The following is a 16,372-nucleotide window of genomic DNA, read 5'->3' as shown; positions in this document are numbered from 1 at the left end:
AAATTTTAAATTTTTAAAAAGCTTTTAAAATTGTGCAAAATGTGGAAATTTTGAAAATTTTCAATACCAAACGTTCTATTTCAATCATTCTATTAGTAACAGCATAATACGAGGATTGTTTACTTCAACGAAGAGGGACAGTTACATATATATGTACATAGGTATATGCGGATATTTTTATTAAATACTGCCAATATTTGTGCAAACACCATAAATGGCGAAGATGACGAGTGGATCAGCTTTGCAAAAACTCTCTAAAACTTAGATAACATTTTACCCGGAGGTCTTAAGTGTAGAATAAAAACATTTGTTGGTTGAATAACTTTATAAAAAATCATATCTACATAAAAAAATTAAATACCTATTTAGTTTCAAAATTAATTAAAGTAATTAAATATCAAAAATACGAAGGTTCTATTTTTAGAAAAAAACTATTTTTTCTCCACAATAGCCTCAAATTTCTCCCACAGGCCTTACGGAGGTTAAAACCACTGTGCCGTTATGTGCCGACTCTTTGTATTGGCTGTGAATTTGTTTTGCCAATTTGCCACAAAATGAAAATGCCAGCGATTTACGTACAACTGAATTGGATAAAAGTATTTGCGAATTTTACTAATGTCTATTGGACAGGATGCTGTAAATGCGCCGCGTGCAACACAACACAGTAATAACAAAGCCAAAAGTCTAATAACAACAATGCCAACAACAGGGTGATACAAATAAAATTTTGTGCAGTGCATTTGCTTGGTCAGTCCAAATATGCATGTGATTTCGTGGGCAGGATGTGGCGGATGTGAACCACGGACGGATGCGGATGCCGTCGATTGTGTTGATAGTTTACGAGTATTGTATGTTTGCAGATCTACGTACGTTTAAGAGTATATGCACACTCATCCACACACACAAATGGACAAACATACATGCCCGCTCGCATATGCTTTTATACAATTCGATTTGTGTAGACTCAGCGAATGGCTGTATGCTGGGCTATTTGCGGCTGTTAGTTGCTGCCATGTTTGCATTTCGTTTGCAACATCATCAGCGGAGCCGCCAGTCGACGCGTGCAATACTGGCAAAAGTGTGGCTAATGCGCACAAAGGCACGTTACTACGTTTGTATGCATGTGTGGGTGTATGGGTGTGCGCTTGTGTGTCACATGTTTGCTTTGGTAGGATTATGCACTTGTGTGCGCGCAAACACTTTTACCAATTTCATGCAAAATTAATGTTGTCAGTGAACGAGTATTTGCGCTGTTGCTGCAACAGCTTAGCAAAATTGCCAATAAGGTTTCTACCGTTACATATGGCAAAAAATGCCACTAATTTATTAAATGAAATTTTAGATTTTTGAACCTGCTAAAAGTAGTACATAAATATCGAAAAGTGTTTTTTTTTATAGAATATTTAATAAAATTTCCATTATTTCGACAAATTTCAGTAAACTCGTCTGAAATCTGGCCACACTGACCTACTTGCGGAAAGTGAAAAGCCCAACTTAATAAAAACTCAAATCCGTGAAAACTCATTTGCCCACTTTTCAATTTATGAATTTTTTAAGCCAAAGTTTTTGCTGATTTTAAAATGCATACCAAGGAAAGCCAAGCCCATTATTTTATTGGCAATAAATAATTCACAAGATCATCAGAGTTAAAAAACTTGTAAAGAGGTACTTATAGTGGAATAAATAGTTGATGTCTGATTGATGGTAGGTATGCAAAGTTGTAAGTACTTGCTAAAACATATCGTTAAAAAAATTGTATATACGCGCAGGAAAATTATACCATTACATACGAATATATGAGTTCAATAGTCGAATGCACAATTTGTTAAGAGTTTACTTTCAAGGTGTTCGTCTGGATGTTGTCCTACAAATGAGGCACCATTTATATATATATATATATATATATATATGTAGTATATAGAATTGGCGCGCACACTCGTTTTGGGTGTTTGGCCGAGCTCCTCCTCCTATTTGTGGCGTATGTCTTAATGTTGTTCCACAAATGGAGGGACCTACGGTTAAGCCGACTCCGAATGGGAGATATTTTTATGAGGAGCTTTTTCTAGGCAGAAATACACTCGGAGGTTTGCCATTGCCTGCCGAGGGGCGACCGCTGTTAGAAAAATCTTTTTATTAATTTTGGTGTTTCACCGAGATTCGAACCAATGTTCTCTCTGTGAACTCCGAATGGTAATCACGCACCAACCCATTCGGCTACGGCGGCCGTCATGAGGCACCATACAGTTAGTTATTTGGCGATTTATACAAGTACAGACCTCCTAGTGATAAGCACAAATAACTTTTTTATTTTTGACATATGTATTTTTCTCTTTTTGTAGGTTATGATTTAATTGTTGAAAATTTATTACGGAACCCTACAGTACAACACAACACGTTAAAATTGTCGAGGTTTTCTATTTTTGTCAACGATCAATTGTGTTAAAGCAGTGTAAATATCGGCAACATTTTAATTCCAGATCAGCTCCCACTGCCTTCATGATTACGAGTTTGGTCGGTCGTTTTGAGTAACTGGGTTCAGTGGCTGACCGTCCTGGACGAGGTGCTTATCGAAATATTCGCACTGAAGACAACGTGGAAACTGTGCGGCAGAGTGTTGCAGACGATCTATCTGTCTCACCTCGCCGTCGTTCCAGCCGATTGGGCATTTCCAGAACGACATTGCGTAGAATTTTAAAATTGGATTTTAAGATGTACCCATACAAAATTCAAATTGTGCAAGCACTGCTACCGCAAGGTCACCAACAACGGATACAATACGCTATTCGTTTTACACAATTAGCCACACAAATTGATTTTTAAATAAATGATGACGGATGAAGCGCATTTCCTTTTAAATGGTTATGTCAACAAACAAAACTGTAGATTGTGGGGCTGCGAAAATCCAGGGGCAACACACCAACATCAGTTACACCCATATAAATGCACTGTTTGGTGCGGTGCTATGGCCATTAGAGTCATTGGTCCACATTTCTTCGAAATTGAGGATGAAACGCCGAAATCGATTTCAGGAGCTTCTTACAGAATATTGATTGAAAACTATTTGCTGCCAATGGCGGAGCAGCATCCTAATTTGTGGTTTCAACAAGATAAAGCCATTGCGCATACTGCTAGGTAAACTATAGACCTGCTGCGTGAAATTTTTGGCGAACGTCTGATTTCCAAAAATTCAGATTTCCCTTGGCCACCTCGTTCGCCATATTTGACTGCGCCCGACTTCTTTTTATGGGAATATTTAAAATACAAAGTGTATCTTAATAGACCAGAGACTATAAGACAGCTGAAGCAAAATATTTGAGACGAAATACTGAGCCTTCAACCAGAAACATTATATGGTGTAATGGAAAACGCGCTAAACATCCAATCTTTGAATCGAGAAAAATGGTGGACATTTGTCTGATGTAATATTTCATACAAAATTTCCATAAAATATATTCAATGTATAAAAACAATTAACCAAAATAAATGATTATTGCAAAAGTTATTTGTGTTTAATATTAGTAGGTCTTATTTGGCCCACCCTGTACTAATTGAGGATATCGAACTCGAGACCAACTGAATAGTAGTGGCGCACCAATCGCACGCTTAAGACGGCAATCAGGAAAGACATGAAAGCATAAATTGGTATTTTTTTAGATCACAGAAAATATTAGGAAGTATTAACTTGTTTGGAGATTTTAAAAATGTGGGGATTTTGATAATTTGAAAGATTCGATAGTTTAAAATTTTTTGGAAATTTTGAAATCTACAAAATTTTCGAATGTTTAGAAAATTTCACTAATTTTAAAAATATTTTATTAAAATAAATAATAATAAATATTATATATAAAATAAAAGTCTACTTTTGAAAACTTTGAACTTTTTGATAATTTGAAAATTTTAAAATTTTAACAATTGTACATAGGGCAGAAGATTTGGAAATTTAAAAAAATTTTATAATTCTTCAAAATTCAGACATTTTTTCAAATTTTGAAATTGTTGAAAGGTTTGATAAATCGATATTTTGAAAATTTGGACTTTCACAAATTTTTCGAAATTTTAAAAAATTTTGATAGTTCTTAAAATTACACAGATTTCAAAAACTTGCATTTTGTAAAAGTTTCTACTGTTTCAAAGAATTATTGAAGTTAAGAAAATTATAATATTTTTGCAAATATTTCAAAAAATTGAAATTAGGCTCAATTTGAAAATATTGACCTTTTCGAAAATTTGAAGATTTGGAAGAATTTCATAGTTTTCGAAGTTTTGAAATTTTTTATAAGTCGATATTTCCAAAATTTCAACATTTTAAAGTTTGTAAAGCTTAAAATTTGCGCCGATTTTTAAAAATATGGAGATTTTTCAGACGTATACAGTTACCACTGTTTTAAAAATTATTAAAATAGAGAAAGTTATTAAATTTTTCAAAGTTTTAAAAATTTGAAAACATTTTTCAAGTTAAAAAAATTTTGGCCGATTTTGAAAATTTTGACCTTTTTGATAATTAGAGAATTTCAACCATTTTAAATTTGTACATTTAGGAGAGTTTCGTAACTTCTCAGGGCTTAGAAATTTTTTCAAATTGTTGAATTTTCTATAAGCTGATATTTTTCAAACACCAACGTTTTAAAATTTTTTTAAAGTTTAAACATTTTTGGCGTTTTTTTTAATTATCCAAGTTTTCTACATGTATGTATACCTATACTTCGAAAGTTTCCACAGTTTCAAAAATTTGTTGAAGTTAAGAAAATTACGAAGGAAAATCGACGATTAGAAAGAAAAAAAAAACAAGTGTAAATTCAGGTATATAATATTTGAAAATTGTTGAGCAATAAATTAAAAGTTTTGAAATTCGTCATAGTTTTGATAAACCAATTTTTCAGAATTTTCTGCAACACTTTTTGCTCGGGTGTTCAAAAGAAACCAATTTATTGACAACAAAATAAGCTGGAAAATACTTTTCCTAGCAATTTAAGGTTATTAAACAAGAAATTGTTAACTAAGTTTTAAATATTCCCTAACACATTTCCGTGTAGTTCGAGGTTAGACCTGCTTTGCATGCCTCCCAGATGGCAAATACTTCCAAATGTTACTCGCTAAGTCTAGCAGTTGCATATACCCGCCCCATGCGAAGCTACGCCGAATAGATTCTACGCTATCCGCTTTACTACCACAGATGCTCCAAAATCATACGTACATAGTCTATACACAGCGGAAGTGCTTCTTCCACTCCTCTCTTCTACATTAGTAAATATATTAAATTCTTATTTGTTTTGCTACATTCGTGCATCAGGCGTTAAGTGGCCTATATAATTTATTTGCTCGTTTTTGCTTTTAAAGTTTGTTGCTTTAATTCACAACTGTAAACTATTTTGCGTAAATGCTAGAATACATTTTTCTATTTTTTTTTGTTTTAATATAAACCATAACTTGCCTGCACCGGATGTTTGCTTTGTGCAATGTTTATATGAAAAATATTGAAATTAACTTTAATACAAACACACAGGCAACATTTCGCGGTAATTTACTATGATTCTTTATTTTTTATTCAAAATGTTAAATCATTTCAGCATTTTTAATTTGGCTTCATTAATTTATTGTGCGTTTAAAAATGTTTCGACATAGCTTCTCATACAGTAATGAACATTAAAATAATGACACGCAAGCCAATGAAGAAATTTCTTAGGCAGTTGATACACAAGCAAGCTTTAGTCAAAAAGTGAGAACTAAAATCCCTAGATTTAAATCTCAGCATTGCGATGAGGTGACAGCATCTCATCATTCTCCTTACAGGGGAGCGATTCCATGTGATCCAAGCTTTTTGGCCATTGTCGTCAATCTAAAAATTGGTTTATTTGAATGCTTGAAACATGTTGAAAAAAAACAAAAAATAGGAAAAACTAAAAACTTAGCAAATTATCGTATGGAGTAAAATATCCTCGATTCTTGCAGTGATTTTTATATTGTAATTTTTTTTTTTTAATTTTGTAAGATAATGTATATTTTATAAAAAAAAATTTATTTGGGAAAATTATTGTACATTTTTGTTAAGAACTTTAAAAAATGTTTTTTAATGGTTTTTTAATTTTATTTTATTTTTTTTTCCAAAAAAGTTGAACGAACTATATTTTTTTTTTAATAAGTCAATTTTACCCAAAAATAGTAAATAAAGTTTTGTTATAAAAATGTCAAGAAATATCGAAGATATTTCAGTTCAATAAACTCCAAACCATGGTAATCGTTGTACGGGTTAGGCTAAAGCCTTTATGCACTGCGACCAGATTGATCTATTGTGCGCCCCTAATTACTTAATTAGAATTATTTAGTATACCAAGGAATCGAACCAGCTCCTTAGGAGGAGCAATTGTAGGGCTTCCTCCTCTAGTAGATACGAGCCCAGGATTCTGTGCCTTCTGCGGCCTAACTCCAAACCATAACTTTAATCATTGAAGAAATTTTAAAATTATAAAGTTTGTTTCCAAAAGTATTTCAGTTCACTTCTCTTTATGTCAAGCCTGCAAACAAACCATTTGTTTTTTAATTGCCGTCAAGATTCAAGATGAAAATGAAGATTCGACGGCATGCAAAATAGAGTTACAGATAATTCTGCTTCAAGTTTTAGTTACGAATCGTGCATTTCTATCAAAATTTATTTTATTAAAGAGTTTTACCATCAGGGGTACATGGACAGATAAAAAGTGTTTGAAGAGTAAAAGCGACACTGCCTTATTCCTGATGTCTCAAAGTTCACTGTGTTCGTTTTACTTTCATTACAAAAAAAGTTCTATGCTTATTTTCCATCGAGCTTAAGTAGAATTACATTAAAGAAATGAAAAATGAATTAAACAAAGATAAAGTATCTGCACGAAACCAGATGTAACATTGCCATCGGTCTGGAATAAATAAAAAACGATCGATGGGCGGCGCATCAAAGCTGGCAAGAGCGAATGTTGCGCGTGGAGCGTAGAAAATGTTGACAAGTATATTTATTGAGAATGTTAAAAAGTTGAGGCCACTGAGTTGCATTTATTTTCATCGCCCTGGTTTCGCTGAATTCCCTGATTTTCCACTACCCACAAGTTATGTAATTTCAAATCCCTTAATTTCGAATATTTAGGATTTAAAATTGTCGAATCTTTATTGACAGGTTCGGTACCCAATGTGGGCTATATCCTAGAATTTAATATTCTAAGTACATATCAAACACATAAAACATACAGTTTAGCTTATCGGAGGTGCTCGCAGAATAGTTTTAGTTGCTGTTGCTGATCATCTTTTCACCAGGTCGTCAGCGTTCCTATTGCTTTCGTGCTACAGCAGCCAGTATTACCGTGAAATTGGCTTCTTAGTGTTGCTGAAAGGTGTCGTAGAACCTCTTGCACATGTTTCGGAGTCTTTTATATGGAAGGAATTGTTCAACCTCGAATGCAAAAAAAAAAAAAATTTACAAATCAAGGCATTATTCAGCGAATTTAAATTTACACTTTGTTTTACCAAATTAGATGAGCTATAAAACTGTTAGAAGTTTTTAAGGATTCTGTTTAAAAAGCTGGAAATTTTGGGGACAATTTTTTGAAATTTTTTGAAATTGATTAAATTTTTTGAATTTTGCCCAAAGTTGGAGCAAAATTTATAAGTTTGATTTACTAGGTTTTTTACATAATAGAATATATTGTTACAAAAAATTAACGAAACAAATTTCACAAGAAAAATATCGCGAATATTGTAATTATGTGAGCACAAGTGTATTTGCCACAAGTGTATATCCAGTTCATTCGTGCAACTTTACATTGATTGTGCATCAAAGTATCATACATCAAAGCTTCTCATATTCCATAGAAAAAAAAAGAAAAACATTGAGCCCAAATACAAGGTTAGACGAGAGCTGGACCCTACTAAAAAAACCTGTGAAGCTGAAATTTTTCGTGTCAAAAATTTTTATTGGGAAATTAAAAAGCTGAGCATAGAACTAAAATGTAAATTTGACTGAATTGGAAAAGCATTTAAAAAATCTGTCAACGTATTGGAAATAACTAGTGAGTTTCTTAGGGACATTTTTAACACGTTCAGCCTCACATATAACCCTGGGTTGGCCTAAAATATTTATGTTGGAATTATAAAATGCTTTAAATTTGTAAATTTTATAATTCGTTTGGGAAAACCAGAATTTGTTGGTTGGTAAGGCATTTTAATATACCACCATATCTGAAATCGATTTTTGTTCAGTCTTCTTGGTGAGAAATTTTTACCCCCGTGATGTTGTTGTTGTTATTTTTGTAGCAGTTTACTAGTCCCTAGTCAATACGGTGCAGTCGCTGGTCATTCTCGTCTAACCCACCTAGCAGTGCGCCCATAAAACGTACTACTTCGACAGATTGGGCCCAGAGGGAGAAGGTGTTAGGGCAGTAGGTTTGATATGACGTACGAATAGCTGGTTAGTATCATGCGGTGTGTCTTCTCATGCTGCATATATAATATATTGGGTATGTCAGGGTCGATTCTGGATAAATATGAGTTTGACTTACTTCAACCTCTTGAACGCAATTGGGCTAAAGCTGTAGGAGTTTCACGGGCAATTGGAGATCTTCGCCTGCAATAGATGGTGGTTGGACTCCGATAACTGCATTCGGGGGTCGGGAGTTCAGAAAGGTTATAAGGGCCGCCCGATGAATTTCGTTTAATATTTGTCTGTATACTGTCTGGTTCAGTAGTTGTTGTTGTGATCTGTCCTGGATCTCAGAGATGCCTCCTAACATGGCTGGGAGGTGGCTCATGCTCTAGCAGATGTCTGGAGGGGTGATACTTTCGATAGCACCCTAGAAGAAATTGATTGCTGAGCATTTGCTTGTGCTCATTATCTGAGAGCATTGATCTCTCATTGTGGAGGTGTTGCTGGGTTGGACATTAGTAGGCATCCCGTAGCGACCAGACAGGTTTAGTATAATTCAGAAGCCAATTACTTTCAATGCCGCCAGTAACATTTCTTTGTATTCGCCCCAAGTACTGACGACCAACGATTTGAGGACCTTGTTGCGGTTCGAGCCTCTTAGTAGCAATTGCAGTTGTGTGCGCTTAAAATTATAGCAAACTGTCCAAGTTAAGCCCAAAATTCTGGGGTTGTTACTGTCGGTATTGGTATGTCACCGACTTTTATCTTTAGCTGCAGTTTGATAGTCCAGGTGGTTTAGAGAGTCGCCGTGGATTTAGTGGGGGAAAGTTGGACACTTCTCGCAGTGAAAAATGGAGAAAGGCTGCCGAGATAAACGTTCTCTTTAGAACACAAGTCATCGATGTCATTACCCGTCACCATTATCGAACAATCGTCAGCATAAGAGACCAGTGAAACTCCCTATGGTGTTTGGTGGAGCTTCGATATGTAAAAGTTGAAAAGCAAGCGTGAAAGGAGACTACCCTGCGGAAGACCCTGTTTTGAGTTTTGGTCTCAAAAAATTACTCACGAATGCCGACCACTCAAATATTTCGCGGACCACCTCTTCAGTTCCAGTGGGAGGGACGACTGTATAATAGCATCTAGCAGCGTAGAGTGCCTGACTACATCGAAAGCCTTTTTCAAGTCCAGCGCTACCAGGACATTCTGCTTGCAGGGGCGGTATTGGTTAAGCACGCGGTTTACCTAGATGTTTATGGCGGTGAGTGATGTGGTGCTGCTGTGCACTCGCAGAATCCATGCTGATGTATTTCGGAGCCCTCATCTTCTTTCTAGATACCAAAACTATTACTGTTTAGTTAAGAGAATAAGTTATCCATTCAAAATTTAAATTATCTCCAGTTAATATTCTTGGTTCTAATCTGGAAACACTCCGTTTTCGGTCCTTTCTTATTCTTATTTCGGTCTTATTCTTTCCAAGGCACAACTCATGTTGCGCCACTCTGTACAAAACTACTGAATGAAGCAGTGCAAATTAATATTTTTGCCATGTTTAAATATCACTTATTTGCTACAAATTTTGATACAAATATACCTAAACGGCAACACTGTTCGGTCATCTCATTACTTGTGCAATTAACTATTCTAGACAGCGCACTGATACACACACACACAGTGAAGAACTGAAAAAATGTTTATCTTCTACTTACGCTGCAGTTTCTTACCGTCGTCATTGCCACCACTGGCAGTTTCATGCTCTAGCAGTTACCGCCTTCACCAAGCCTACAGGTCCGTGCCACTTTCACATTTGAGTGACACTTTATGTGACGTTGGACTGGCAGCCGACTGGGCTATTGGCTGATTAGTTTAAGCTTTGTTGGGTTGCTCTTACAATATTCGCCACAAAGGATCATTAAGCACAGCAAAAGGCAATAAGTAGCGCAAAGCGAAAATGAACCACGCAATGTAGCACAAACAGAAGGCAACAGCCGGAACTAATTTCTGCAGGCGTGCAAGTTGCGATCTCAGTATCTTTTTGTTGTCTACTCACCGTCCAAATCCTCGCTGCTATGGCTCTTCGCTGAGAAAATAAAATGCAAGAGTTTTGTTGCTTTTTTGGTTTATAATTTTAAATTATTTTTTATTTTTATTATTAAAAAATCAATATCCTTATGGCTAACTAACAATTCATTAACTAAATTTATTTGTATTTTTTCTTTAATTTCTTTTGATTTCAATGTTACTTATTAGTTTTTAACTTATTACCTGTTTGATGTTGTTTAATTTGTTACACATTTTTTTTATTAATTTTATATTTATATTTTTTCTAATAAATGCAGGAATGACTCATTTTTTAATTGTTTCATTTAAACATAATCTACAACTATTGTATATCGCATATAGTAATAATTATTTTTGTTTTTTGTAGTATTTATTTTAAATATTTTTTTTTATTTAAACCGTATTTTTCTGTTAATTAATTTATTATAATTAGTTAATTTTTGGTTGTCATTAAATTTATTTTAAATTGTATTTAACTATACTAGTAGTTGCTCGCATAGTACTGCCACCCATACACGCTTATAACATATTTGTTAATATGTATTACTATATAGTATGATGATTTTTTTCTTTCAAATTTAAAATTACACTAATAATTATTTGTTTTCGGATTTATTATTTTGTGGCTTTTGCTAATTTTAAGTAAGTCGTTTGATTTTTCGTTTATGATATTTACAAGAAATTATATTACAATTGAGTTGTTGGTCCCATTTCTAGGTTTTCTCTTATGTATGTATACATATACTAGGGTGACCGCCATTTCCGAGGATTCGGAGATTGCAAATTGTACGCTCCAAATTCTGAAAGTTTGTGATATTATATGAAATTCGGGCAGTTCGGGTGTTTTCAAACAAGGTAATGGTGTTACGGGACACTAAATAATTTCAAAAATTAAAAATGTTCTTAATTTTTCCGCTCCTGTTTTTTGTAAATGTAAATGCGTTATGGGAGATTTTTGGAAAAATAATTTTAATTAAGCTTAGCTGAAGCCTTTGGGAAATGGATTAAATTTCAGTGATTTTGCAGTTCCTTTTTGATAGAACAAACACGCATATAGACCAACAGATTTATACTTTTATCCGGAATTGGCTTTTCTGCTGTAATAAAAAAATCTATAATTATATTGCATTTGTACAATTAAACTTGGTAAATGAGAGCATTTGTTTTTACACATATATGTATGTATTTTGTGTGCGAGTGCGAGACAAAAATTTTTGTAAGTTCCGCAAGCTGTTCCAAAAATTTCTCTGCGATAAGTCCTAAAAACTCCGAAACAACCGATTTGTGCATCAATTTTATGCCTACATTTGTTAAACTATGAACAATATTGTGAAAATTAGTCCGAAAACTATTATACTCCGAGATAAATCCTAAAAACTCCGAAATAACGATGCAGCTTGTATATACCTTTTGTACCCACATCTGTTAAACTTTGAACATTATTCCGAAAACTACTCCGAGATAACTCTTAAAAACACCGAAACAACAATGCGGCTTGTAGATCAATTTTGTGCCCACATTTGTTAAACTGTGAACACCATTCCGAAAATTAGTCCGAAAACTACTCCGAGACAACTCCTAAAAACTCCGAAGACGCAATGCGGTTTGGGAATCAATTTTTTCCACATTTTTTAAGCGAAGACATTTTTTCCAAAAACTACTCCGAAATTACTCCGAATTTGGTGTATTAACGCTCCACATATTCCAATCTAGGAAAAATATTTCAAAATTTCCTAGAATGGATCTCCGAAACATATATATGAATGCTACCTAGAATTGCCATAGTTTAAAGGTTCATTCCGAAACTTAATGCGAAATAACTCCAAAGCTTGCTGCCGAAAAGTTTTTGAAGCTCTGGAAATTTTTCGGAATATTATTTCAAAATATGGGATACCGAAACAAATGATTCCGAAATTTAGGAATGAGTGGTATGTGCAAATTTTTTTAACCGCGATGGTTACTCTGAAAGTTACTCCGAAAATTACTTCGAAAACTATTTCGAAAATTACTCCGAAAAGTTTTTATGAGGGATACGTTCCAATTTTGAAAACTACTATAAAAATGCATCGAATATTTATTGACAAAGAGTATAGTTAGTGAAAGGCTGAATTTTTTCATTGTTTAATTTTCATCATTATATCCGTATCCGTATACTTAAAAAATTTGTATTTAATGTGTGAAACTCAAAACTTCTGAAAGCAAAGGCAAAAATCGATCGGTTTGCATCCAGTTTGCCGTCGCTGTAAAATAGTTGCGCGCAACTGTGGTAAATAACTTTATTCAATATCTCTTAAGCTACCTTTCGAAGTGGTCGCGTGCCCTAAACTAACTGATTACACCCAAACTGCGTTAATTTTCTTATGACGCCACAAACCCTCAATCTATTTGATTCGGAATTGGCTGTCAGTCTAATAGTATATACACACATATGTATGTTTATATATCATATGTATTCTTAGCGCATTAGTTCCTTTTTTTTTGCTCTTTCTTTGATTTTCGAAAATACATTTAGGTGTATGTTTAAGTATGTGTACAGTTTGCGTAACTGCCTCTGTATGTCCAGAGTTATACACCTACACAAAATTAGGTTCATTTGGTTCTGCTCAGCCTTTCTCCAATGTTATTTTACATATCTGTAATGAAATTCACTTGCTCATGTAAAGCAAAATCAAATCAAATTTTAGTTGCCGAAAATCTAAAAAGTTCGTTTATGCGCATGCAACTTTTTCTGTAGCTTTTCTGACCCACTTTTATGCAACACTTCCACTACAACCGTTAACATCGCACGCCAGTTTCAAGTATCTCTCGGCTGGCTTCTTCATTTGTTTTTTTTTTTTTTTTCTTTCTTAGTCTTCATACTGGACTTACTGCGGTTAATGGGCGCCAGGCGATTCTCCACCAACATGTCAAGCCGTTCACTAAAGTAACATTTCTTTACTTTGACCTTAATTACCCCGCTCACTGCAAAGCCAATACACTTGCATGAGCATATCGCTGCTAAGCGAGCGCCTGCCAGCATTTATTTACACGCATTGCCATTGCAGCGGCCCTTTCCTGTCACGCCTAGCACTAACTTCGTGTGCGTCTGCCATTTGGCCTAATTTTATAATGCCACATTTCCCTCCTCCTCGTCCTCCTCTTCATCGTCTTCATCCTCTTCTTCAATTACCGCTGCCGTCGTTTTCGCCAGCATTCCTGGTCCAGTTCCTGTGCCTATTCCCATCGCCGTCGACACAGCCAATGTGGTTGTCGTCGCGCCGCCTTGCACAGCCGTCGCGGCTGCTGTTGCTGCTGCCATGACCGCCTCATTCGTTGCTACCACTCTCGTCAGCTTTGTCCGATCATGGTGTACATACATGGCGGCTAGCGCATTAAAGCGCGGTCCCCAGCTCGTCAAATAGTTGTAGTCTTGATTCTCATCGTCGGTGCCTGCAATGGTATAGAAATGAGTAAAGGAAACAGCGATAAATTAAGAGAATATGTTGTTTTATTGCTGGAATTGCAATAACAACATTAGCAAAAATTACAGTGCATGAAAGAAGTGGTGGCGATGGTGGTCGGAGTGTGCCGGTACGCACCTGAGGCCAAGGAGCTCAGCGACTCGGCTATGCTACCGCTGCCCTCGAAGGTGAAATTTCGTAGATCATCAAAAGGTGGCGCATTGGGATCCTTATCGAATCGGTTTTTGCGCTCCTCCATCAGAAAGCCGACGTTCACCTCTTGGCCTGGCAGCAATGTCATGACGGGATCTAGCAAGAGAGAGTGGAGAACAAGCGGTAAGGTATAAGGTTTAACTAATAAAAATAGCTGCATAAATAGTTGCTGCCTGCTTTTACTACATACATAAATATTAGTTTGCTTATTTCTTGTTTTTCTTTTTTATTTTTTTATTTACTAATCTTTTAATATTCTACGTGATATTATTTCAGTTGCATTCTCGGCATACTTTCTTGCATAAAAAATATTTTTATACCTTTTGCTATACTTTGCTCTGGTTTTTATACAACAGTTACTACTCACATATTATTGGCATTTTGCAAGTCGCAATATCAGGTGGCATATTACCACCGGCACCGATGGGTATCTGCAGTGGTGTTATATCGAATGCGGTCATATCATCTTCACCACCACCCTCGTCCTCGTAACTGATAACTGTCTCACGTACATCCTTCTCCGGGCCGGCACGTTTCTTTTTCGTTGTCTTGCGTTTGCGGTTATACAGCACGAAGATAAGTGAAAGTGCTGCAAGTACAGTAAGAAAAAGTAGAAAATATTTTACGTTGAGTGCATTTTATTAAATTCATATCAGTGTATGGGTGTGTGTGCGATAAGTACTTTAAGAGCTTTCAAAAGTATATTTTTATCTCTTTTATCAACTTATATTCTAAAATAATGTGGTATAGTTCAAGTCTCGTTTGCATGTATAAGACACAAGAAAAAAATAAAAATTTGGTATCATTTATACAAGTATCATCACTCAGCAAGGCAGGGATGCTGTGTTTAAAGATATCGGAAAATTTTTCTCTTTAATACTCCTACTAAAAAGGACGCTTTGTCATATTTTGTATTCTGTAAAATACTTCTTTTCATTATTTATTTATTTTATTTTATAATTAATTTTTGTTTAGTCTTTTACAAAATTCATTTCATAATAAAACAAAATCTATATTAACTAAAATTTTTATAATATAATTTGTGGAAATTTTAAAAAAATTAACAAACTTTCATAAGAAATGCAATCTCCTTAGTCAGAATCTCCAGCTAAATTCTGGGTGACTTTCAAACTCTTTAATGAGAATTTTTAGAAAAAATTCTTGTATATAGCCAATTAAATTGTAAAAAGATAAAGTGCAAGTTTGGAGTGCTTAATAAGTCTATGACTTTTGTAATTTTTTTCAATGACGATGCCATGCATTTTCTTCCATTAATGAATGCAAGAAATTCGTTTATATAGGGAAAATACACAGTCACCAATAAAAAAAAAAATTGGCAAAAATCAACACGATTTTTAGACACTCCAACTTGCACTTTATTCGATCACTATTCAATTGACTTTAACTCTGTGCACGGGAAATTTTTCTAATTAATAATTTTCAAACTTTGATGAAAATTGGTTGAATTTTTTTAATTCATGTAATTAGTTTGAAACGTGTCCCATCTGCTGGCGGATAACGAACCGAAATCGATTGCGGAAAATTAGTACCGCAGATTGCGTATTAGTACAGATTTGAAAACTTGGTAATTAAATAACAAAAACCAAGCTCATTATGCGGATATAAGAATACTTGTTAATGGGAAGCTGTGAACATTTTTGTTTGGTCACTACATGTCTTATACTCTAAGAGTTATTGCTTAATACCAAGTGTGGTTAAGTGTCAAGGGCCGTGTTGATGTTGAATTAAATACAATTTTTTTAAGAAATTATTGCAATTTCTCTTTATTATGATAATATTGGTATAGCTCAATTATGTATGAAATAAAATATTGGCCAAATGGCCGCCGCGGCCTCGGCGGCACACCTCCATCCGATGGTCCAAATTTTATATGACGCTGAGACATAATTGAGGTTCTATGCCGTTAATGTGCCGAATTATCTCATCCCTTATCTTTTGAATTGTTACTGGCTTATCGACGTACATCTTTTCTTTGAAATAACCCCAAAGAAAGAAGTCCAACGGTGTCGTTGACTTTTAGGTGTGGTTCACATTCAACATCAGCGCTTGAAATTTAACCACCCTAAACAGTTATATTTGAGTATACATTATAAGGTACAACGCATACAAATTCATTTCAAATTTTGTTTATTAAAAATACCACTTTTTTTAAACGATCTCGAAATCTCCATCACTTAGGTACCTTGAAGGAAGAGTAATTTCTAAATATTTAAATAATATTTATTAGTACACATATACTCAAATATACATA

General features: G+C 34.6%; 1 protein-coding gene across 1 annotated transcript in view; it reads right to left on the bottom strand.

Moving 5' to 3' along the window:
• Nucleotides 1-12,608: 12,608 nt before the first annotated feature.
• Nucleotides 12,609-16,372, bottom strand: part of LOC129249023 (putative neural-cadherin 2) — a 124,272-nt gene continuing 120,508 nt past the window's right edge. Inside the window, exons 11-13 of the mRNA XM_054888634.1 lie at nucleotides 14,468-14,689; nucleotides 14,026-14,196; nucleotides 12,609-13,876 (exon numbers count right to left, since the gene is read on the bottom strand). Coding sequence (XP_054744609.1) covers nucleotides 13,551-13,876; nucleotides 14,026-14,196; nucleotides 14,468-14,689 — 719 coding nt within the window. The 3' untranslated portion in view covers nucleotides 12,609-13,550. The remainder of the gene's footprint in view (nucleotides 13,877-14,025; nucleotides 14,197-14,467; nucleotides 14,690-16,372) is intronic.

The sequence above is a fragment of the Anastrepha obliqua genome, chromosome 5, assembly GCF_027943255.1.
Source record: "Anastrepha obliqua isolate idAnaObli1 chromosome 5, idAnaObli1_1.0, whole genome shotgun sequence".
NCBI classification, from domain to species: Eukaryota; Metazoa; Arthropoda; class Insecta; order Diptera; family Tephritidae; genus Anastrepha; species Anastrepha obliqua.
This window is presented reverse-complemented; position numbering and strand designations above follow the sequence as displayed.